The sequence below is a fragment of the Pagrus pagrus genome (genome assembly GCF_965226575.1).
Source record: "Pagrus pagrus genome assembly, chromosome: 1".
Taxonomy (NCBI): Eukaryota; Metazoa; Chordata; class Actinopteri; order Spariformes; family Sparidae; genus Pagrus; species Pagrus pagrus.
In genome coordinates, this window is record NC_140185.1 from 15,337,688 (window position 1) to 15,361,402 (window position 23,715).

General features: G+C 41.1%; 1 protein-coding gene across 1 annotated transcript in view; it reads right to left on the reverse strand.

Annotated features, from left to right (window-relative positions):
• The window catches only part of LOC311259594 (protein kinase C-binding protein NELL1-like), a 282,733-nt gene extending 259,793 nt beyond the window's left edge, over positions 1-22,940 (reverse strand). The window contains exons 1-2 of the mRNA XM_084356830.1: positions 22,801-22,940; positions 22,148-22,276 (exon numbers count right to left, since the gene is read on the reverse strand). Of these exons, the coding sequence (XP_084212956.1) occupies positions 22,148-22,276; positions 22,801-22,849 (178 nt within the window). The 5' untranslated portion in view covers positions 22,850-22,940. The remainder of the gene's footprint in view (positions 1-22,147; positions 22,277-22,800) is intronic.
• Positions 22,941-23,715: the final 775 nt, after the last annotated feature.

Consider the following 23,715-nt stretch of genomic DNA (forward strand, 5'->3'; position numbering starts at 1 on the left):
CATCAGTGTATTTTGGAAATGTCTCGCACATTTAAAATGTCCTCCATATCGTGCAGCCCAACGAGCAGCTGTGTCAGTATCTGAAAACATTACATTCCTGCCAGTGAAGGAACACACTAATGCTTCTCTGAAGGAGCAGAGACAAGACAAACAACACAAACAGTTCCCTCCCTCTCTTATCTGAGCAAATGGGGCATCAATTCACAGAGAGGCAAAGCAGAAGGGAGGCAACTCATCAAATACAGTCGACTGGAAATGCAAACTAGCTGCTGCGTGTGGAACAATATCTCTATGTGTACTCTCAACACGTGTCAGCCGCAGATTATTCACACGGGACTCCGTTTGGAGGGGAAGATACTGAGTTTAGTGACTCTGGCTGTGTTGGGGTTGATTATGGAGTCAGAAACAATGAATTATTAAAACAAATGGCACTCCAGATGTTTCCCCTGTCTTCATGACAAACGCTATCCCCTCTCAAGCATGAAGATGCGAGCTGAGCATAACACAAGCCTGAAAAATCTCTGTGGCCTTCCTCCCTCATGTGTGTGTACGTGCGTGAGTCAGGCACTGTTATGTGCAGTTTCCATTCTCTGGAGGTGCTGTCACTGTGATACATTTACAGCCCTCGGTCATTTGGCATTGTAAAGTTAAAGCTTTAGCGTTAATAAAGCGCTGGTATGAGGCTGGCAGGTACTACATATCCTGCTCATGGGGGGTGGGGGGGGGCATATCCTTCTCATAGTAATGTTCTGTTGCTGCACTTTATTAGGCTCCTCAGGTGGGTTTAATATTGCAAGGGGAGGAGGGCAGTAAACTTTAGCTCTGTTGTATTGCTCAAAGAATAATTTGCAGGGCCGTGGGTAGTCTTACTTGTGCCCAGGACAAAATTATCTCCAAAGGCCCCTCCAGCATATTATTTTAAGGTGTAGAGGATCTTTTTGTGCCCTCCCATGAGCTAGGGCCTGGGATAACTGACCTAGGGTTCCCCCCTGCTGCCGGCCCTGATTATTTGATCTAGCTGATAGACGAAGAAGAAGAAGAAAAAGAAAAAGGAAAAAAAAAAGAAGAAGAAGAAGAAGAAAATCTTCCATATTGTGTCCCTACCTACAACATGTACATTTTGCCCTGGAGATGAATAAAATCAGATCATTGCAAATCGAGTAACTTTGCACTTTGAGCAGTTGTTTTCTGGCATTTCATAGCTCAAATGAATCACTTAATGGAAAAAGTAATCAACAGAAAGAAAAGTCAGTGTAATTACAATAATTGTTCCTTGTAGCTGTACACTGCTCCTCAGTAACTGAGTGGGAGGGACGCTATCATAGGGGAAAATAACATCTGCTTCATGTCCATAAATATGCTGTCAGCTGATTTTTACAAGCGTTATTAAATGATCATGATTTTCGAAGCTCTCTGACCACTTGTTTTCAGATGCAGATTTTTCATTGACTCGAGACCACGTCTGCATCATAATCATTATTCCAGATGACATTTAGACCATTTGTGTAATACAGAAATGTGTTAATAGGTTTCAAAACAGTCAAATTGCTGCACTTTCACAGGAGTAAGAGAAGTGTTGGCTCCAGGATGATCGTGGCATTACACCTGTTCAGGTGTTTACACATTAGCATGCATCAGATTAGCGAAAAAGCTTTTCTGCTTCATCCATTGTCTCAGAGAAGTCCACGTGCTCACTGAGCTGATGAAACCGAGAGGAAATGCAGCTCCCATCAGAGCAATTGCACCGAAAAGGAGCAGGTATTTCGGACTGTAATTCTACTTGTGTAAGTGAAGAAAAATCACTCACATACACTCTATAAACAGAGAAAGAAATCACGTAACTAACTGAATGGGGTTTTAGTCCACAAGGGAATTATTTTAGATCCACAGTGCAGCATTTAGGGCGACGTTCCAACTCCAACACCTTGGTCCATGGCAGAGTATTATTATTATTATTATTATTATTATTATTATTATCACTGAAAGGTATTTTTCTATGAGATGAGATGTAAGAAATCATAATTAGGGCTTATCCTTTGAGGCGTCACTGCTAACTACCGAGGCGAGAAGGTCTTGGCATTTTTATTCAACAAGGCGAAATCATCTAGATAATACTACTAAATTACAGTGTCAGACAAGAATCTGAAGAACATCTGCATTCACATGCTAAAGAGTCAAACGGATTTTCTTCTTGTATATCATCAAATCATATTTAGTCACAGGATGCACCAGAAATTCCGCTGTTCACATTGTGCTTGTAAGCGTAAACGTAAAAGATGAGCATGGACCTCACTTACATATTCACACTTCTAGGCAACAGGGCTGCTTGAGGAACAAACAACAAGCCAAATTAATTTTGCAACATGGCTGAATTATTCCCCACTGTTTCCATCAAAGCCCCCTCTCAGTTTTCAGCTCTCTGTCTTGCCTCAGAGACATAACTGTGAGACATGAAAAGCTTGCAGTCAAGAAGAGCAGCAGCATCTCTAACCGTGTTTTGCTATGCCTCTTCCTCCTCTAACCCTGACTAAAACAAAATGACGGCTCGCCTTGTGATGCAGTCAGCACTCACATTTTTTATTTTTAAATCCAGCGTCCTTTGATCCTTCACTGGCGAGCTTCGTGTTTGCTTCTTGCAAGTGCTGTAGCCTTAAAGACTGTAGCAGGTACTGTACAGTATCCAAGCTGTTATGACAACCAAATTAAGTTGGCTTTGACCAGCCAATACAGTCGCAGACCTTCCTTCATGTACCGAGCACAAGCAAATACTTTGTCCTCCACAAATGTTGCAGACGGACTGAAAGCACTCAGCAGCAAAATGCACCATCCTTTAAGATTCCCTCCGGATTCACTTTTAGAGGGAATTTTCTGAATCTTGACTTGAAAATGAAGTTGTTGTGCCAAAATGTATCTATACAACTTTCATTAAAGTGGCACTAATCATGTCTGACATTCTCAGCTACATATTAGTAACTTTAATCATCTTCCTCAAGATTTCCATAATTTCGAATATGCTGGGTCCCAGAATGAAGGCGATGTTCTTATGTTAATTAACAGATTTTAGTTCAAAGAGAAGAAGTTGAATGAACTGAATATATTTACAGAACCAATTTTCTTCTTGGAAATTAAGAATGCTTCTTTGTCGACTTAAAACATCAGAGGATACTGATGTTTCCAAGATATACTGTACAGAAGCATGTCTATATTCATTTTTAGAACATTGCAATAAACATCTGTTCATCTAATCATCTTAAGGCTTTTTCAGCATTTGTCCTGCAAGCTATTTTCTAGGAAAATGACACATGAATGCAAGACTGCTGAGGAAACTGACTAGAAATGCTAAATGTACTAACTGCTGCTACAATACTGGAAGCTAATAGTTTGACAGCAGCCCCTCAAATAAAGTGAACTGCCGGCAGATGCATAAGGCTGGGGTCAAACAGGTATTGAAAGCGTCAACATCTCAAAAGAAATATACTCTATTACATGTCCAGAAATCAACATTTTATCTAGCTAGTCAAACAAATATGATGCTATTGATCTCAAACTGGTAAATTAATAATGAATGATAGTGTCCTGAGTCCTTCAGGGCTGATCCAGGCGTATTGTAATGGATCGTTGGAACTGTTTAAATTGAATTATTCAAGATTATCTCATTATCGCAACTCGCTTAAATCCAAGGGAAAATTAGTTTGATTGTGATTCGAAAAATACAAGTGAGTGATGTTGAGACATACTGCAAATTCTAGTGATTTGTTAAACTCTGACAATTATGACTCCATTATCTCTGCTCTCTCTTAAGTACAAAACATCTAGATAGCAGCTTCTCATTGATGACTGGCGCTTTCACCAGTTAAAATTTCCAGCAGCAGGTTATATCAGCTGTCACTTATGTTAATTCTGAGAATCCTTTTATAAAAAGCCAAAATTAAAAGCTGAAATTAAAAGCATCTGTCGTGTGGTTAAAGAGCTCTCTGCAGCCGGTGTCTGTGCCCGTCATAAAGCAACTCCAATTTGGAACACCACTTTAAAACCTGTCGTAATTACTGTTTTGTACTTTCCGGCAACTCCAACAGAGTGAGTCTTCTCTGGCTAATAACATGATGTCAGTTTCAGGAATTTAAAATCTTAAGTTGAACTTTATAATTTAGTCTTACATACTTAGCTTGGAAACAGGACCGTCAGTATTTGATAAGGAGTGAGATTTAGCAGCTAAAGCTACTATGGTAATGTATCAGATACATGTTTATCAAAATTTAGGTGAGTATCTGATCAGACTGAGCAGATATACATATTAAATTACTCTTCGGGATCAGGGCGGAAAAAAAACTTGGTCTTGACATCACTAATGAGGTATATTTTATATTACAAAGTTGAAATGTTTCTGCGAGAGTTTCTGCTAAGAGTTTGATTATACTGTTTGAACATTTTTAATGGATATACTTTTTTTCCTCAGTTCTGATAATTGGTCACCAATGGATAACTGCAATGACCTCAAGCTGATAGCAGCCTCTGTACTTGAAATTATTTCAGGGTAAATTTCCTGGAACACATCCACCTCATGCGTCATTGTTGTTAAAACCAAGAAAGTTACCACAAAACAAAAATCAAACCATGATTTCCTCTGTTTAACTGCTATTCCATTCATTTACACGTTTGATTGTGTTCTGACACTGTTATGTTCTGTTTCAGCAGGATCCTGTCTGAAATTAAGAAGTCAATATACCATTTTATATTTCACGAGAGCTTTAATTCCACCTTTCAAGCCTACAGGTGTTTGTGTTTCATGATTCTTCAAAACTTTTCTCATCTGCGTTCATCTGCAGTCTCGACCTGTCTGGAAGGAAATCAACATTGCCTGCCTATTGCACTGTTTCTACCGGGCTTGTTAAGATTAGATGAAGACACATCGTGTATGTGCTTTAAATGTTGCATTACAGTTCACTAGCAGCAGAATCTACAGTCCTGCCTTTCTCAGAATTGTACCGTGGGTCACATTATCAATAAGTTGTAACAGATTCCATCATCTCTTATACCTCAGAGTGTATGGAGAGATGCTCATATGAGAGCGCTATGAGAAAGAAAGGAGAGCAAAGACAAAAAGCAATAATATAATATGCACTTATTTTTATGGGAAAAACAAACATCTCCATCCTGTATCAGTCAGGCTCTACTGACCGACAACTGGGCACATTCATATTCACAGAAGCTGCACCCTTTTAACAGAAGGGTTTCAAAGCCTGACACTGTGGGCCTCCTCTCAGAAGAAAAACGAGACAACCTGCGCCCATTTCGACCTTGATTCTTGTTAGCGCAATAGCTTCCTAAGTTTTTAATTAATGGCACCTCATACATTTTAAACAGCACCCAGCACAAAACACATAGATATGCACCCACACATACCCCTTTAAGCTAAGAATGACACCGTGACTATCATGAACACCAAGGAGTATAAAAGGATGCTGCATTAGTCTGACAACCAGTATATGTAGCTAACGTCTCATAAATCCATACCTGTCAGCCTCACTGTTGCGGAAACACGAAGAGGTGTGAGTGGTGAGCGCCTCCCTCCTGTCTGAAACTGTTTTATGAGACCCAGCAGTGGTTAAACTTTTTCCAGCCCCCAAAGGCATGTGAAGTTTCATTTGCACTTTAAACATGAAAATCTGCCAGGTTGGTCTGGCAAGGAGTTCACACGGCAACGGCGATATGCTCAGCATTTGCTCGGGTATGTTACGGCAAATTACCACCGGCGAGGCGCAGCCACGGTGGTGTCATAGTTGTCCTGGAAACCAGCTTGTTGGTGTTGACAGTTAATACATAAAAGTACCGTGACCACATTGTGGGAGATGAGCCCAGCGCTGCCAAATCCCAACATGCTTTAGCTCTGTACCTGTACTAGAGATGAGTTGTACCATATTTTTTAGGTTTTTAAATAGGAAAACATATATTGAAGAATGTTCATTTATGCTTATTTTTTATATTAAGGTACACTTAGCATTCTTATTAGCATGCACGTTAGTAGCATATTGGCTTTTTATTAGTTATTATAAAGCACTTATTAATGCCACAGGACCAAACTCTATAATTACTGGGTCAATAACTATTACTGCTCAGTATGGGTCTTATAAGTACCACAAGAATAGTTATTCTGTCTTAAATCAACATTATGGTCAAAATCGCACAAAATGCCAATTTCTACATAATGTTGCTTTAATAACGTATATTCCAAAGTAACAACTACACGCGTTAATAATGTCCAAATCACTCTACATTAAGTTTTTTATTATTATTATTATTAGTATTATTATTATTATTATTATTATATGTTCCCCATTCTACAGGGGGGTCTTGGTCTTATGTAAGTTCTTAGTACATCTTGTGTGGGTTAATAAGTGGCACAATTAAAGGGCCCGTATTGAGCAAAGCATATTAAGACCTTAATTAGTGTAAAACTAGTTCCTTACTTATTAAGCAGTAATTAGGGGGTTATTGGGGTAAAACTTCTAGCTGTCATTCTGATTCTTAACACTAGGATTTATTGGTGACATATAAAGTGAAAACACACAAAAGTGCAACAGCAAACTCAAATGGCTAATGCAATTTCCGACATTCTTTTTGTTGATAATTAAGTTTTGGTTGCTGGTGTAGAGTGCAACGCCTACCATCATGCCCAAGCTGCAACAAAATATCATTAGCTGTAACTAGTCGTAACAGAACAAATTCCAATTCCAATCTATGATATGTTATAAAGCCACCAGAGTGAAAGTGAATGCAATTACAGTGTGACTGTGATACCATCAAAACAAAGACAATGGCTCCAGGCAGGACAAAAAAGGGCTAATTATATCAGATTTCTGATGGAGATAGGAAGGTGCTGAAGGCTCATTCGTGCACCTTCCACGAATGGCTTGCGATAAACAGACAGAGTTTAATTGCTCCACGCTGAGGGTTACTGTGCCCGTTTCCCGTCATGCAGCCGAGGATTTAAAGATGAGCATGTCGTATCGTAGGTGACATTTCTCTCCGTGTGATAATGAGACAGACTTTAGAGGGAGCTTGGAGTGTGTGATAATTCACCATCCCTACTATTTTTCCAGACGGTCAAATTTAAATCTGCATTGTTCATAAGAGAAAAATCTGAGGGCGCTTCAAAATATAAACAAAACAGCACAGCTCGCTGTTGTCTAACTCGTAAAAATAGAATAGAGGAATCGTTAAAGCAGCCAGCAATCCAGCATCCCTCTGTGCAGTAAACTCTGTGGGGAGCTCCAACATGTGGTGTTATTATTAAAGCTGTAACTATTTACTGCGTATGTGTTTATGCATGTGTGTGCAGCACACCAGGATGAGCAGGAAGAATTGCATTTTCTACAACCACATGCCTTGCAATGCTAAGAACTAGCTATAGACAGACTGCAATCTTAAAAATACACCCGTCAAACGAACTTGAGTGTCGAAAAATATTTGCTGAATTAAAAGATTATAAAAAAAGAATACAAAGAACACTAACAATGTGCTGGACAACTGGAATGTTATTAATATTGTCAAATAGTCACGGCCCAAGTAAAATACTCGGTTAGGATAAGTCGAATCAACAAGTTTGTTAGGATAAGTAAAAATAAACTAGCTGGTTAGGATTAGGCAAAATAAACTGAACACAAACAAAAAATGTAAGTAATTGTGCAGGGATTTGGACATAAATCAAAATGTTGGAAATCCTGATGTGATGATGGTGCTGAGGTTAACTGAAGCTCAAAAACACCATGAATGTCTGCACTAAATAGCATAATTATCAAGTTTGTCAGTTTGTCCGTTTGTTGAGACATTTATCCCTGAAACACAAATGTCAACCTGCAGGTTGCACTACATTAGAAAATCTCTGATTTGGACTTCTAGTGGTCACATTAAATAAGACTCTGGGGACACTATAATGAGTTTGATGTTACATAACAAAGGAGCTTTAAAAACCCTCAACAGATGGTAATAGAAGGAGAGAGGTCCACAATTTGAGGCCAAAACTACAGAGGGCAGCTTCCCTGTAAGGCTTCAATGCCAGAATTAGAACATTCACAGTAAATCTTCACTGTTGGTCGTGATCCCAGGAGACCATGATGGTCTAGACCAATTACATGGATTTTAGGTCTGGGTGTGCCAGATGAGATCATGTTTCCCTCATTCAACTGAACGCACTCACATCCTGCCATTGATCCTCTACAGTGCCTTTAATTTGACAACAGGGTGGCAATAGAGACACATCTGTCCCTTTAAAAGATATCACCCTCATGTACAATGAATAATTCAGATGGAATAATTCCGCCGAGGTTCCTGTGAGGTGGGACCAGTGTCTCGCCTCCTCCAGTAGTAGGACAGCCAGGAAGCTTATACATAAAAGATGAAAGGTTTGATAGCCTCCATTGGATTCAGCAGCTGGGATTGTGCGGCGTAGACTTTAGAGTCGTAGCCTGGCTTAGCTCCTCGCAGCCTGTGAACTGCCCACAGCCTCCTGGGCCTGCCGGAATGGGGCTTTCTCTGTAATATCTGTGACATATGCAACCCAGCTCTGCTCTGCAGTCAGAGGGGCGGAGGTATAAATAGCAACAACATGGATGCAGGAAAGAATGAGACCTTACTGAAACCTCTCAGTTTCTAACCAACTGCCTCCAAACCTGCAGGAATGGTGCAGCCTGGAATGACATAGAATAATTGTTTCGGTCACGTTGCTCTGCTGCTGTATTGGTGTTTATCAAGATTTCTAAAATGTGTCATCACCTATTTCCACTTCTGAAACCACCTACTGTCTAATTGTATGGCAGCATCTGCAACTCAGGGCTATATTTGGTTCTTTAATTTGCCATTTTCCTTTTTCATTCTGTTACATGCAGCTTAGTCTCAGCTCCAACGTGAGAGAACAGACAGATCCGTTCGAGTGGAGCCAAACCTTCTGCCTGCCCAATCGCCTGACACAAACACGATAACATTTCACCGGAGCACATCAAAGATTGGCATACTTTGACTTTCTATAACAGGAGTAACATGCTCAGTGCTGATATGCTCAGAAGAAAGGAAACCTTTGGTGAGACGTCGATTTTCAGGCCATCTTGTTAACCTTCTACCCTCCTTGGTTACCCCGAGGGTAAATCTGCAAAACTAAAAGGACACAAAGGCCAACATTTAATTTTTTTCAAGGCAGCTGTCTTTTGATTAACTGTCAAAAATCTGTGGAGAGGCTGAACTAGCATTTAATTCAATCGTGAACTCCATCACTACTCCAGAGTCGATGGATAATGTCCCAGTTAGTACCAAAACGGGCCACTGAGGGTTCATATTGATTTATATACAGAAGCTCTGGGTTGGCAAGAAATCTGTCAGCAGATTTGATGACGGTTGAAACACTACCAAATCTATTAAGAGAAAACTAGCAGTGAAATGGAACTTTGATTCATGCAGCGGCATTGAAGATACACCTAAATCAAAAGAGCCTCTGCAACAGTTAATGCGTTCATCATTCGGATTCACGTTTTGCAGCAAAACCAGCACGTACACGTAAATGACAACAGGAAAGTGATATAGTCTGCTATTCATTGTGAATAGGACCATAGACCGTTGCAGCCCAGCACAGCCTTTAAAAAGGTTCCCAGTAGCACTGCAGGGGAAAGTTGAGAAAATCTCAACATGCAAATGTCCTCTGGTGCACTACGAGCAACATCCCGACAAAAGAAAGTTGTGCTCGTTTAAATGCCAGCACATACAGAAGCATAGAGTTGTTCACTAATCTGCAAAAGGAGTTGGGATGGCATCCAGCCTTGATACAGGAACACAATGCCAATCTGCCTTGCCAGCTCAGGCATCACTGTGGTATTAAAACAGTTTCAACAATGCATAACACAATGTGGAAAATGCCGTAAGCTAGTCTTTACTCTGGAAACAAACTCTGCCCCAGAGAATTAGCTACTTCCTTGTGTGTAGTATGGCTGCTAAATCAGAAAAAAAACAAAGTCCAGAGAATTCAAATTACTTACAGTTTCATGACAGGCCAGAGACTGTCAGTGTCTCATACCTTGTGTTGGTGTGTGTGAATGCACAGTTACAGCAGTGAGCCTGAAGCGGAGCTGTCCACTCAGCTGTGGTCCTGATTACTGTTTTTCAAACAGCAGCTTATTTGCCTTTACTTCCATCTATGAGGTTCATATACAGCATGTCAACCCAACATTGGTTTTTATGAGAATTTTTTTTTTCCTTTGCACAGTATCTACATGTCAAATACAAGCCTGTTTTCTTTACCAGTGCATGAAATACAGCAGTCTAGTCAGAGGCCCTAAGCTTTAATGTGTGTAATGTATGTACGTGCAGTTGCTACTGTGCTAGCACCATTACTGGAGGTGCCCCTCTAGTGTATTACTATAGAGAGCAGAAATGTTTGAGTCCTGTGTGAGAAGTGTCAAGGTCGATTTGTTTTTTTGTTCTGTAAGTAAGGTAACTTACGTAAATTAAGTAACGAGTTAACATGTAGTTACAACACAGAGCATGGTTCTGTTTCTGTCTGACAAATGTTTGTCAGCAAGCTTTATTTTCTTAAAGGTCCCATCTTATGAAAAACACGTTTTCTCTGGTCCCGACATATATAAACTGGTCCTCCCTGAGCCTACCAACTCCCAGAATGAGGAAAGCAAACGAGTCCTGCATGGTCTCTGCAGCCGACCCACTGGTAAAACGGGGCTCCTACAGGCTGTTCAGATTTTCATAGGCCGAAAACACGCCCCCCTCTCCCCGGAGATATCCGAGAGGGGGGCGTTCATCCCCGAGGTGAAGGTCGGTGTGTCCAGCGGTGAGATAGCAGTGTTTTGCAATGTCGTCGCTCAGAGCTAGACACGCAAATTGCTCTGTTGTTGGTTGTAAAAATCAACAGAAGTGCCTTTATTCTGTCCCAGCTACAGAAGAACAGAGGAGAAGGTGGTTGCGTTTCATTTTTAACGACAACGTGCCGGCTACGGTTCCTGTTAGTCTGTTTGTGTGTGCTAACCACTTCACATCGGACTGCTTCAGTAACGAGGATCAGTCCCAACCACACGGGACCCAGCAACTGCACCAGAGCCACAGGTAAGTGTCGCCACGTTTAAATAGTATTTACAGTTGCCTGTGAGTATGCTGACGTCAGCTTGAAATTGGCTAACTAGTTAGCTCCGCTCAGGTCCACTATGCAACGGCGTTTGAAGCGAGTTTAATGTTAATAATATTACGAGGGAGCTTGGTTGTCACAGTAAAAAGTCTGGAAACATGTGCAGACTGGAGACAGAGACTATGCAGACAGTTTCCAAGAGTTTGGAGACTGTGTTGGAGACAAACACAGCTTTCGCTAGCTGTTTTTAGACGTTACCTGTTGCAGGTCAGCGGGGGATGGGAGCCGGGTGGTTGTGTTGGGGAGTCCTGCTGCAGCCGCAGAGTCTGTATTTTTCTGAGCCTCTCCTTCTGGGTCCGATTCTGGGTCAAACTGGTGTGGTTGAACGACAGCATCTCGGCGAGTCATAGTGATACATCCACCATAAACATTAGCGCATGCTACCACTAGCTTGAGCGGCATCCTCTCCCTGAGAGGCGCGAGTAGCAGGCAAGGCACGCGCTGACAGACGGAGCTCATTAGCATTAAAGGTGCAGGCACAGAAACAGCTGCTCTCAGTACAGCTCACTTGAACGACTTTGAGACAGCTGAAATTCAGGACCACTGATGGGTTTGGGGCAATACATTTCGAATACAGTGTTGTTGGACCCTCTGACAGCTGTGTGAAATTGATGAAAAACATTATAATAACATTTAAGTCTACCTGCAAGTCACATATTTATTTGACCGCATGGCCCTGCAAATGCCAAACTGATGCTAGAGGTATAAGCAGAGCCTCATAGTTCAAAGTTTAAGGGATAATTTCACCCAAAAAATGAAAATTCAGTCATTATCTACTCACCCCCAAGTTTTTTTAGTTTTTTTATAAGTTTTAAAACAAGTCCCCCATCTACCTTGGTTGTTTAGGGGAATGTTGCGACTCTGTTTTGCTTTAAAGCTCCAGAAATGTTTTGTGAACTGCAAAACTTCACCCAACTTTCCATCAGCATAGGGGTAAGTAGATGTAGACTGAATTTCTACATTCCCAATTTCAACGTCAACATATCTGACCGGGATCTCTCTGCCCACGTTCGTCAGACCAATCAGTCCCTTGATGCGTTTTTTTAGATATCTTTGCAATCTAAAGAATTGTAATTCTTTAAAAAAAGAATGTCATTCTGTCTTTCAGACTTTGTATTATCACCAGTATGACAGTGAGGTTCAACTTCAAGTTTCCATCAAACACCTGCTGTCTTTCCTCCACTAGCATCTAGACTCTGTGGGATCCTGTCGTATATCTGTGTCCTACCTCACCATGGCTATATAATAAATGGATCCCTGGGTCAAGGGTAAGATGTCTATCGATTTTCACAAAAGTCTGTAAGATCTTGAGACATCAATCTGACAGTAGAGGCAGCATCTTTTTAATTCTTTTTCCACATCAGTAAACTGCTGATTAAGTGTGTAAATGTAGAATTTACAACCTATTTGGTGCTGGTGGTAAAATAGCCCTATAACACGTGAAGCCAGGTACATCGAGCTTTTCCACATTCACATCTTCTGATATCAGATCGGAGTTGTAATACAGTCCCTTGTGGTTGGGAGATGACAGAGATGAAAATATACACCATTACAGATAATTAGGAGCTCTTCTATTCAGTGTATTCGATGACAGTAATCACTGTAATCAGCAGTTATCACTCTGCCCTGCATCAGTTCGGTCTTAGAAACTTCAGGGAACAATTTCTCCCATCTGCAATTAGAGACCATCATTATTACAACTCTAAACACTTCTGACGTCTACATCAGCCAAGCCAAACTTAAGAATGACACTGCCCTATTTGTAATTGGAAATTCTTCTGGTGCCCACACAAACTTTTAATCCCAACTCTGATCAACACACGAGACTAAGATGAAGTGTTCCAGCGCTATCTTACGTTAATGTTGCTAAGACTGGCTAGTTAACATTAGGGCAGTATGAGCAGCTGGACAGCTGAAATCTGTCATTTCTACGTTTAATTTTTCATAAACTGGCAACTATCAGGACTCTTGATGCTGACGAAACAAAGATACCATGTGATTCACACAATGTTATACTATTGGCTGACAAACCTTGTTAGAAGCTGAAACCAACTGTCAGAACCTTTCTGCAAGCTCTGTAATATCAATATGACCTTTAATGACAAAATTGAAATCTAATTTATCAAAATATATCTATTGTTAATGACCCTTCGCAGCACCACTTGCAGTACCTTCATTGGGATTCACTGGTCTTGACTGAAGTTTTGTTACCAGGAACGTTTGGTCAAAAAAGGCATCAACAAAGTTCTTTCCTGGATCCCCTTCTGTAGACCCAACCTCAACCTGCTCTATCTATTCATATTTCATGGTGAGATTTCACAGTGTACCATCCCCAGATTGCCTTTATGTACAAGTGGAGAGAGTGATACTTATCATTCTGTTTGCTGGCTGAGGAGAAAAGAGAGAACTGCCTCTTGCTCAAAACCCAGCACAGTTTGGGGTCTACTTTTTGATCCTGTGACTATAGAAATTGGTATTTATGTTTCTTGTATGACTGGTGCACAATGAGGGACTGACAACAAAACCTGTCTACTGCTGATGTTTGAGATTAATTTTTAATATAAGACATCATTTCTTCAATCTCACAAAAAAATACCTTTCATGTGTTGATATATTTTCAATAATGGACTTTTTGAATTAACCATGGAAGTGATAATCAAAGTAGTAGTGAGCAGGTTATACAGGAAATACAGATTACATTCAATTTCTTTTATTGTAAGAAAATCCCATGAGAGATCCAAACCAATAACAAATTTATCATAATCAAAAGTTTTGTCCATATGGCCAAAGCATCATATAGCAGGCCCAGATTGATCGATAGCACAAGGACAATTCCTAGTTGCCTGTCCTAGTAGCAGCCACCTTCACTCAGAAATGTTGACCTTCATAATCCCTGCCTGCACAGATGCATCAACACATTGTTTCATCAGTGCATATGGCTGAGCAGTGAGGAGAAAAAATGGGCAGCGCACCTGCAATACAAAATGTAGGAAAATTGCAGACAGGTTCACGAGCAATGGTTTAAAATACTGAGAAATGGCATCAATCCTTAATCATGCTGGAAAGCAGGACATAAGAATACATCAAATAACAAGGAAAATGAAGACCTGTATCCTCTAACCTTAATTAGGAAGTGCAATTGACTTACAATCGAAGATGCCTGACTGTTCTCACTATTTGGATGTTTTTTAAACCAGTTTTTGTGTCATAATAAAAAATAAAAGATATGTTATTAGTATGAACAAACCAAAAAAAAAGATTCCTGTCCTGAATTTTTTTATCGTAATAGTGCAGGTGTTTGAATTAATCAGAAAAAAAGGCCCCAAAGATGCATTATTTACTTCTGTTTGTGTAACAGTTAACCGGGCCAGCAAAATCATCGGAGCACCACAAACCCCCCTCTCTGAACTGCACAGCCGGTCTAACCCTAACCCTGATCACAGAAGACCTGTCACACCCTCTCCACCACTGCTTCCAGCTGCCATCAGGCAAACGTTATAAGGTTCCACTGGCCCGGAAAAACATCTATAAAAATCCTTCATCCCCTCTGCAATAACCACCCTGAATAATCAAAAATTAACACTTTGCTGCTGCTTTTAACAGCCCCCTCCTCTGTTTTTCTCACATGATTGCACTTAAATGTTGTTTTTTATGTTCGATTTTAATGGTCTTTTATACAAGCCTGTCAAAGAAGAATTTCTGTCACTCATGACAGACAATAAAGTCTATCTATCTATCTATCTATCTATCTATCTATCTATCTCAAAACTACAGCGTCAGCTGTGATGGGAAATTACTTTTTAAAAAAGCAAACCACAGTATTTGTGACCTGTTTGTATATCGTCAGTAGGAACAAATGGGGATCAAACTGTAAACCATGTGATCGTAGGACAACCCACTACCTCCTGAGGCACAGACATGGTTTTGTCCTTTTCATGGGATTTTTGCTGAGATTATTTACGCATGAATTAAAAGGTGAAAAGACCCTTATGAGTTCCTAAAAGATGCTAATTAACATTATTATGTGTTAATAAGGCTACATAAGTGTTAATAATAGCATTGTTTCTCAGATGTCTGCCCATGACGCATAGGTTTGTTTGGCCAGTGCTCTTGTGGCTTGGGTTCAGTTTATTTGGCCTCTTTGCAGCCCTGCCAGTTAAATAAAGTCAACATCTTTTCAAATGTGACAAATAAAATTTTGACCTTGGTTAAATCGCCCTGACACAGCTCACCTCTGTAGCGGTGTTGATAATTGAAATTTTGAGTGTTGACATTATGTTGTCCAACTCCTGTGTTCCTGGTTTTAGGGGGCAGAGTGGACAGCAACTGATTACTGTCTGTGTCCTGCCATTAATAAAGTGCTGGCGGCCCTGGAGGCCCCTTGTTAAATAACCATTCAATATTTCTTTTCGATTGTGAGCAACGGCAGAAATTGAGTGATTTCAGAGTCGCCAATTTTGTTGTTCATAACACACCTATTTCGACTTTCACAATATATAATTTCTCCTACAACAAGTAGGGTTGCACAACAGAAGAGGCAGCTGCAGCCACTTGTGAACTGGTCCAGAAAAGATGCTGCATTGCAGACCTCTGATGACCTCTGTATTACCACTCTGCTCTCTGTGGCGTAGAGGAAAATCTGAAATGCTCTGCAAGTTCCTGTCTTCAAATTCTGGCTTAAATCTACAGTGCAACTGCACAACCACCACTTCACATTGTCAGGTGAGGAGAGTTAAAGTAATGGTGTTATAAACTATAAACTGACTTTCTTGATATTCATCGTAGCTGCAGCACATGGCTTATAATTAGGAAAATAATTGGCAAAATTATATTTTATCAGGAGACAGTCAGTGGAACAAGAAACTACTGCCTTTCGATTGTCACAGTGAGGCAAACTTTAGCGAGGCAAGTCCCAATTAGCCACAGAAAGCACCATTTTTAAAAAGGTTAGAGTCAGATCTCAATAGTTCAGTATATCCTGTATAACTGGTATGCTTTTCATGTGAAGCAGGATTTGTTGACTTATTCATAAAGGGCGGATACAATCCACTGACTTTGTTTCCACTTAAGTATGGATGCGTATTGCAACTCAATGCCTCCAAAATATGGACCAAAATAACAAGGTACAAAGTAGTATGAAATCTTCTCCAGTCTTTTATTACCTGCATTCACTCCTTTTTGTACACTGATCTCTAATGAAATGGCTGAAAATCACTTTGCTTCACTGTACTTTAAGGGCACTGATCAATGTACTTCTAACCTTCAAAACAATGCCCAGCTCAAGATATTAGTTACTCATCGTCTAGATTTGGACACTTTTGCAGTTCTTCTTTGCGGGTCAGTATTACGCTTTGAGAGAGAGAAATTCAGCAGCGACAATGATGAAATTTTGATCAGTATGTCTATGTATGTAACCAGTAATTTCACACTTTCCAACTACAATTTGATTCCCGACAACATCTTAGGTATGCATTCAAGAAATTACATGAGTGAAGCAAATATGCCTTTTTCCTTTCATGCCAAGAGTTAGATGATACGCTTGGTACCACTCTTATACTATAGCTGTCTGTGCAGTATGAAGCTGGACTAAGGATATAGTTAATTTAGATTATAATTAAGACTAGAAGCAGGAGAAATGGCTAAAATCAGCCCCTCTAAATCTCACTAATAAACACATCTTGTTTGTTGAAATAGTACAAAAACTAAATGTGTAAACAACAAGCTGACCCAAAAAGCCCTTGTTATTGTTGAACAGATTAAGAAAATTAGATAATTATTCATTAGTGAGCTTCTCCACGTTTTGGCTTCATAGTAAACAAACAGATACGAGACTGGTATGGTTTGCCAAAATGTTGGACCATTCCTTTGAATGTTGTATTTTACAGTTTAAATATGCGCTTTGCCTCAAGCCACCTCAGCAAGCTATAGATTAATGAATGATTTCATACATTTCCTGCAATGGCTTTTGACGACAAGAAGCTTTCAACAAATTTTTGTCTCAAAGGAAAACAAACAACAAGCCAGAGTTCATAGTCAACTAAAACTCTCACCCTTTTTCTTTAAGTCACAAAACATGTCTTTGTTGCCGCATTGTGCTTTGGTCCATTTTTCACTCGGGTTGGCATTTCCTTTCTTACTAAGAATTTCTCTCTGTTGTTTTTAAACATCAATGCAGAGTGTCAGAACTAGAAAAAAAAAACTTTGTCTGCAATAAAAACTCCATGGTTCACTGAACATATCCCGATGTAAGCTTGACATGCTTACCTTTGGCCAGATCTTAATGACAAAATATGCATTTTAAACAAAAGATGGACCGAGAAATGCAATGTGTATCCACTTCATTGAGCTGTGGTGAGGTGTTTCAAAGTGGATTTCGGCTTTAAATGAGGTTGGAAAAAAGTTTAGATAGGAATCGACAGAAGGGTCGATTAAACGTTAATTACAGACCATTTCGGTCCTAGAACCAGACTGCAGAGTTGTTATATGTGAAGCATAATTGGCCTAAAAGGCTGATAGGAGGCGTGTTTATAGATTTCAGGGATATCAGGATCAAGGATGCATTTGTTGTTACCCTTTAACTGTTTAACATTAATGATTTTGAGAAAGAGAGCCAATGAAGAACGGAGGGATCTATACTGACCTGACAGGTTCACAGATAGCTGGATCTGCAACATGTTGTGCAAGTTTCTGTTGATCCTAACAGAGTTTATACGATTCAAATAACCCATAAATAATCAACTATCATAACAGGCTTTTTTTTTTTAATAATGGTTGCAATTGTCAGAACGCTGTAATGGTACAAAGGCGAGAGCAATTTCAAATGAAAGAAATTAAGGAATATTACTTGGAAAAGTCTCCATGTCAACAGTCCTGTGAGGCTGAAAGATCCATGACACAATAGGAACTTTTCTCTTCCGAGATGTTTATCTTTATACAGTGGTGCAAAACAATTTAAAGAGTGCCCTGAGTTTGGCATTAAGGAAAAGGTCATGCTGTTACCTAAATCAAAAGGCTTTATCCTCTGTACAGTGGTCATTTTAGGATATCTGAGACTCAGCTCAACAAAGACAGACTCGGTTGCTCAAAGAGCTTTGTTCAACTTTTAATATAACCTATTGGTTCACCCATAACAAAATTACGAAGGTCTGCACAGCAGATAATGCTGCCATGGACATTTATTACCTCCACATGACATTTCAGTCTCAGGCCCTTCTTCCGGCCGCAACAGACCGATGGAAACCTACTCCAATATGATGAAGGCATAAATACATTTACAAAAAGAGAAGCACTGATGATTCGAAAGGAATTCAAGGACAGTGAGACTGTTCAAACAGACCAGAGGATAATTAGATGCTATTCAAAATGAGGTCAGCCCGCACACATCCAAATGGAGACATGAACACCAAAAGTGACAGCAGCATGATATGGCACCAATAAATGAGCAATCACAGTTGAAAGGAGTTTCAATACATGTCCATTCACTCTGCATTTCACAGTTCACACTCCTGGCTTTGAGTAAAAAACGCATTTTTCTCCTGTGATGTATATGATGCATCTTGCCTTGACAAGCAAGTCTGCTTTCATGTACTCGACTACAGACCCAACAAGGGGACTCTGCCTGACCAAATTTAACTGAATATAATTTGGACACAGCCAGACTGAGGACCCGAATTTAGCCTCAGACCATCAACCAAGTGGACCCCTGAAGACTTCTATTTTAAGCCTTACCTTGTTATGCACAGGGGCTCTAGGGCTAAATGTTTTCAGCTGAACGTAAGTCAAGTCAGAGTGAGCCTTCTCTGGAAGGCAAGAATGTCTGCACTAAATTTCATGGTAATGAATCAAATATTTGTTTTGTATATTTTTTTTAATTGCTATACATGTTTTTCTAAGAACTGAGCAGCCTTTTAGCCAAAGCGATCAACAGAACAAATGTTGGCAAAGTATGTTCCTGCAAAAGAACAGCTAAACTGCACATTTCTTAATGTTGCAACTTTACATTTATCTTGGCTCTGTTTTATTTTATTTTTTTTCTCATGCCACAATGCAGTGCTTATGCTCTACTTAGGTTAAGGCAAAGAGAAAACCACTAGGTTATGGTTTGGCTTAAAATATCTGTTTTGGTCACCGCAAACATGGCTGGAGATGTCCAAACTTCCCGTCAAATATATCCATAGATGTGCAGTGGTGTCAAATTTACAAATGTTAGAACACTGTGGTCCTTTGTCAAATCTATCCAGTGGTTTCACACTTAGAAATGTTAAAATGCAGATTCATACTGTGGTCCCTGGCTGGACAGCCGTGATGCCTGCAACTCCACAGCCATCCCCTCCACCTTCCGACATTGAAGTCCAGTCCTTTTCCGTTTGTAGAAATTACAATACAGTGCGCAGCCAGTACAAAATTTAAGTATTTGTGGTTTGCAGAAATGTCAGCTGCCAACATTTTATCCTGACTACTGGGCTGCCTTTCGCTGTCTGATGAGGAAAACCTTGTGTGATTGAAGCACCAGCATGTGATTGAAGTTGAGATATTTCACTGGGCTGGTCAACAGGCCCACGGGGGGATACCACAATACAAACTGATAATCACCATTAGAGGAATTTTAGATCTAAATCAACACTGGGACCAAGGGGGGTCTGAGTAATGAGGCTGACAATCTGGGTTCCAATGTAGGATGAGAAACTAGGTCAGCAGCTTTGTGGACACACTAACTTTATTAAATACATCACAGAAGTTCCCACAATGTAAGGAAACCTGCGGATGAACAGTATCAACTACTGTATAACAAATATACAAACAGCATCGTTTTGTTCCCTGCTATCAGTGCACAGTGGGGGATTACATTAGCACATTCTTTCTTTTCATCACAAGGTTGGATCACATCCAGATCCAGATCGGGACCTTTGAGGAGAGGCTGCTCTCGTCTGCTCTCCATAAACTGGCTTTCATGAAGAGCACTGGTGCTTCATCCTAGTGTAAACGTAAGAGAAGCGGTGCTGAAATCTATTTTCTAAATGCAAACCATCTGTTGTTTGTAAATCACTGGCTAACTGGGTGACTGGAGAGGCTGGTCCCGGTGTCCAGCCAAAGACACATGCCAGAGCCCCCTCCTCTCTCTCTCACAGTGAAATCGACACTAATTGGAACACCGCATTGCCCTTTTTTCAAGCCTTTTCAAAAGCATCACAATATGTTCCTTGCAATTTATGCAATCAAACAGAAGAAATATGGCATTGAGCTCAGTGCACAATGTGATTGCATACACCACACATAAATCATTTTGAATAATCACTGACCCAATCAGCCACAGAGGCTCCTGTACAGCTCCGACTAGACGTCTAATCATGGACTGTTTGTCGCTATCACTTATTAGTGCATCAACTTCTCGACTCTTTGTAAAAAGCAACTTTGCCTGCTCTTTGGAGCCATCTGGGTTACAGGGCCATGAAAGCAGCACAAGGGTGGGTTGTAAATAGGTCACGACACATGCCTCCTCTCCAGCACTTGCAGGTCCAGTTTTCCCCACCGGATTAGCCTCCCGTTTCCCACACTATCTGGCGGCTGCATGTCGATCCTGGGAGCCTGGAACCGTAGGGAGAGTATCTTGGACTAGGAGTGTGTGTGGGCATGTGTCTGTGTGTGTGTGTGTGTGTGTGTGTGTGTGTGTGTGTGTATCAAATAAAAAGTGAGGTTGTGTATCCTGCATGGCCTCCAGCCTTGAATCTTGGATAGCTTCACCTCGGCAGAGTCGGCCAAGCTGTCCTGCCTTCATTCATACGGAGCCAGTGGCACACCGAGCCAAGCACTCTAGAAAATAGAACCACATGCACACTTGCACGCACACACACACACATACACACACACACACACAAAAAACACTACCCCTCCGCCATATGAGTCTCAACACCCAGTGCTGCTTATTTGGGATTCAAGCTATTTGTCTTTATGCCAGTATCTTTGAATTTGAATATTTTCATGCCAGGAAAGTAGAAAAGACTCGGTGTCTCTCCCCAAAACTGTATTTTATTGCACGTTGGAACCAAATTGGACCGTCATGAGACAAAAAAACACTCTTCAGTGAGAATTTAATGTGAGTCTCATAGCGAGAATATGAACATAAAGCTTTAAAAAATGACACTGAATCACTAACTAAATAAAAGAAAGTTTCAAACACATGAATAGATTTCACATTGCAGTTGTTCTGCACACAGCAAGGAACTCATCGCTAAAATAACAAGTCTCTTTACAGGCGGACGGATATTTTTCTCTTTCTCTCTTGTCTCAGTGTCCCACCTTCCCTCTTCTCTTTCTGTTTTTACTCTCCAATAATCCAGCCTCTGCTTGAAGCTGATGGCACTACAGAACAAGAAACAACAAGTTGAGCCAAATATTGTTGAATCCTTTTCCGAGTGCAGAGAAGTGAGCAAAGTGGTCCTCTAGCGCTGGTAACACATCTCAAACCAGGCTCAACAGGGTCATATCACTGCTGTCTCTCTCTCTCACTCTCTATTAGGACTTAGTTTTTTTTTCTTTTCCCCCAAGGATTTAAAAATTCCAGTCACTTTCTATGTGCTCCCTCACACTACAACACACCTGATATCCATGAACCACCAGTTGTTGTGATTACACAACACCGGATGTCATTGGAAGCAGTCAAAGTGCTGTAGAAATCCTACACAGGCTGCGCGCTCAAGCGAGTCCAGGAAGAGCCTGAGCATCTGCTGCCTGGGACAAATTAAATGTGGAGTAATTATGAGAGGAGGCTCCCCGGAGTGTTCTGCCTCAGCATCCCGGCTAATACTGTCACACCGAAAGGTGTGGCGCTGCGTGGCCCCCTCACACTAACTAATGGAACAAAGAGCGTGCGTGTGCGCGCGCTGCAGCCATGACACAGAAGACAAAGACATTTGTGAACTTGAGCAGCGCGACTAATGTGGGAGAAATGTGTCAGCGTGCGTGCGTTACCTCGAAAAAGGAAGGCTTTGCTGGTGTTGTGAAGCCCCGCCACTTGGGTAATTCCATAGGTGGCATTTGCCAGGTCAAGTTCATTGATGATATCAATCTGATAGTCTTGATCTGATCCGAAAGCCAAAACTGGAGGGGAGAGAGAAATGAAGGTTAGACTGAGTGAAGCAGTGAGCTCAGAGCCCGCTGAGAGGATTAAACTGGACAGTTTTTTTTTCCCCCAACTAAAATCCTAATTAATTTTTACAAACACACTTGGTGACTGCGTATGTGCATTCCACTTCTTAAAATGGCTGGTTGTGGAAAAAGTCACGCAGTTAAAATAAACGCAGGTTATTTCGATCGCTGCCCACTGAAATGCTCCGTCTCTGCCCGCAGCCAACACCTGTGTTCTCCACGGGCTGCAGGCGCACTGTGCGCGCACGCTGAGGTAAAAGGTGTCGTCTGTTTTAACTCACCTGCACCCTGGTTGTTTTCGGATATTAACTCTACAAACTGCGCGTAATTACAAAACAATAGGCTGCAGTCCAGAGACTGTCATGCTGGAGCGCAAGGTGCGAACTGAAGAGCGTAAAAGACGTTAAGAAGCGCGTGTCACTCGCAACAAAATCCCCCCCATTGCGATCGCAGAGTGCCACAGGGCTTGTGCTTACCTGGTTTGGTAAAAAAGAAAAGGGATAACAAAGCCACGTAAATATCCATTTGTGTTGGAGTTGCGCTGTACAGAGTCCTCAGTCGTGCGCTCCGCTGCGTGTCCACACTAACCCGCTCAGGTCCGTCTGGCGCTGTGAGCTGTTCTCACTTCGCCTGGATGTGGAGAAACGGAGGAACGGTCCACAGCACAGAAGCAGGGGTTTCCTCACTGCAAAAGCGGATCAGTTTATACTGTTTGAACGCGTCCAATCAGCCACTAAATGACATCAACGACCACAGGCATCTGCGTTAATTCAGAATATCTTTTAATCTGAACTGCAGGTTGCAATTTGGAGGATATTCTCAAGCATCAATCTGTAAAGTTCCCCCCGCTCAGACCACAGAAACTTCCAATTTTGGAAGTGAGAAAAGGCTTTTCAACAGAAAGTCAGTGAGCGGAGGATATGGGACTTCTCTGTTATAGATAGGTAGGCTTCTGCTCCCACTTGTCACAGCAGAGATTGATCAAATCATTTCCAGTCTCCTGGAACAAATTAACAACGCTGTGCAGATGTTACAGTAAGACAGAACGTATGAACTGAATGAAGCTACTGTAGCCTGCACCATATTGAGTAAATTTGCTCTGTGCTTTATGGGGAGTTTGTATGATGGCATATGGAGGAGTCCTGCATCTCCTCATTGCTTTGTGCGGCATCCCCCATCACTCCTGGATCGACTTCTCCTCCTTGCCTCAGAGAATCCCTGGGATTTATAAGCACCGTTGCTCCAGTCCTCTTTCCTCAGGGGCCGGTCCTTATTGAGAACCATTAATCATACCATTCTCCTGCCTGCCTCTAATTTGTGTACATTGTCAGGTTGTCTGGGTTACCTGCATCAGGGAGAAAACAGCGGCGGCTGCTTAGTGATTATGGCAG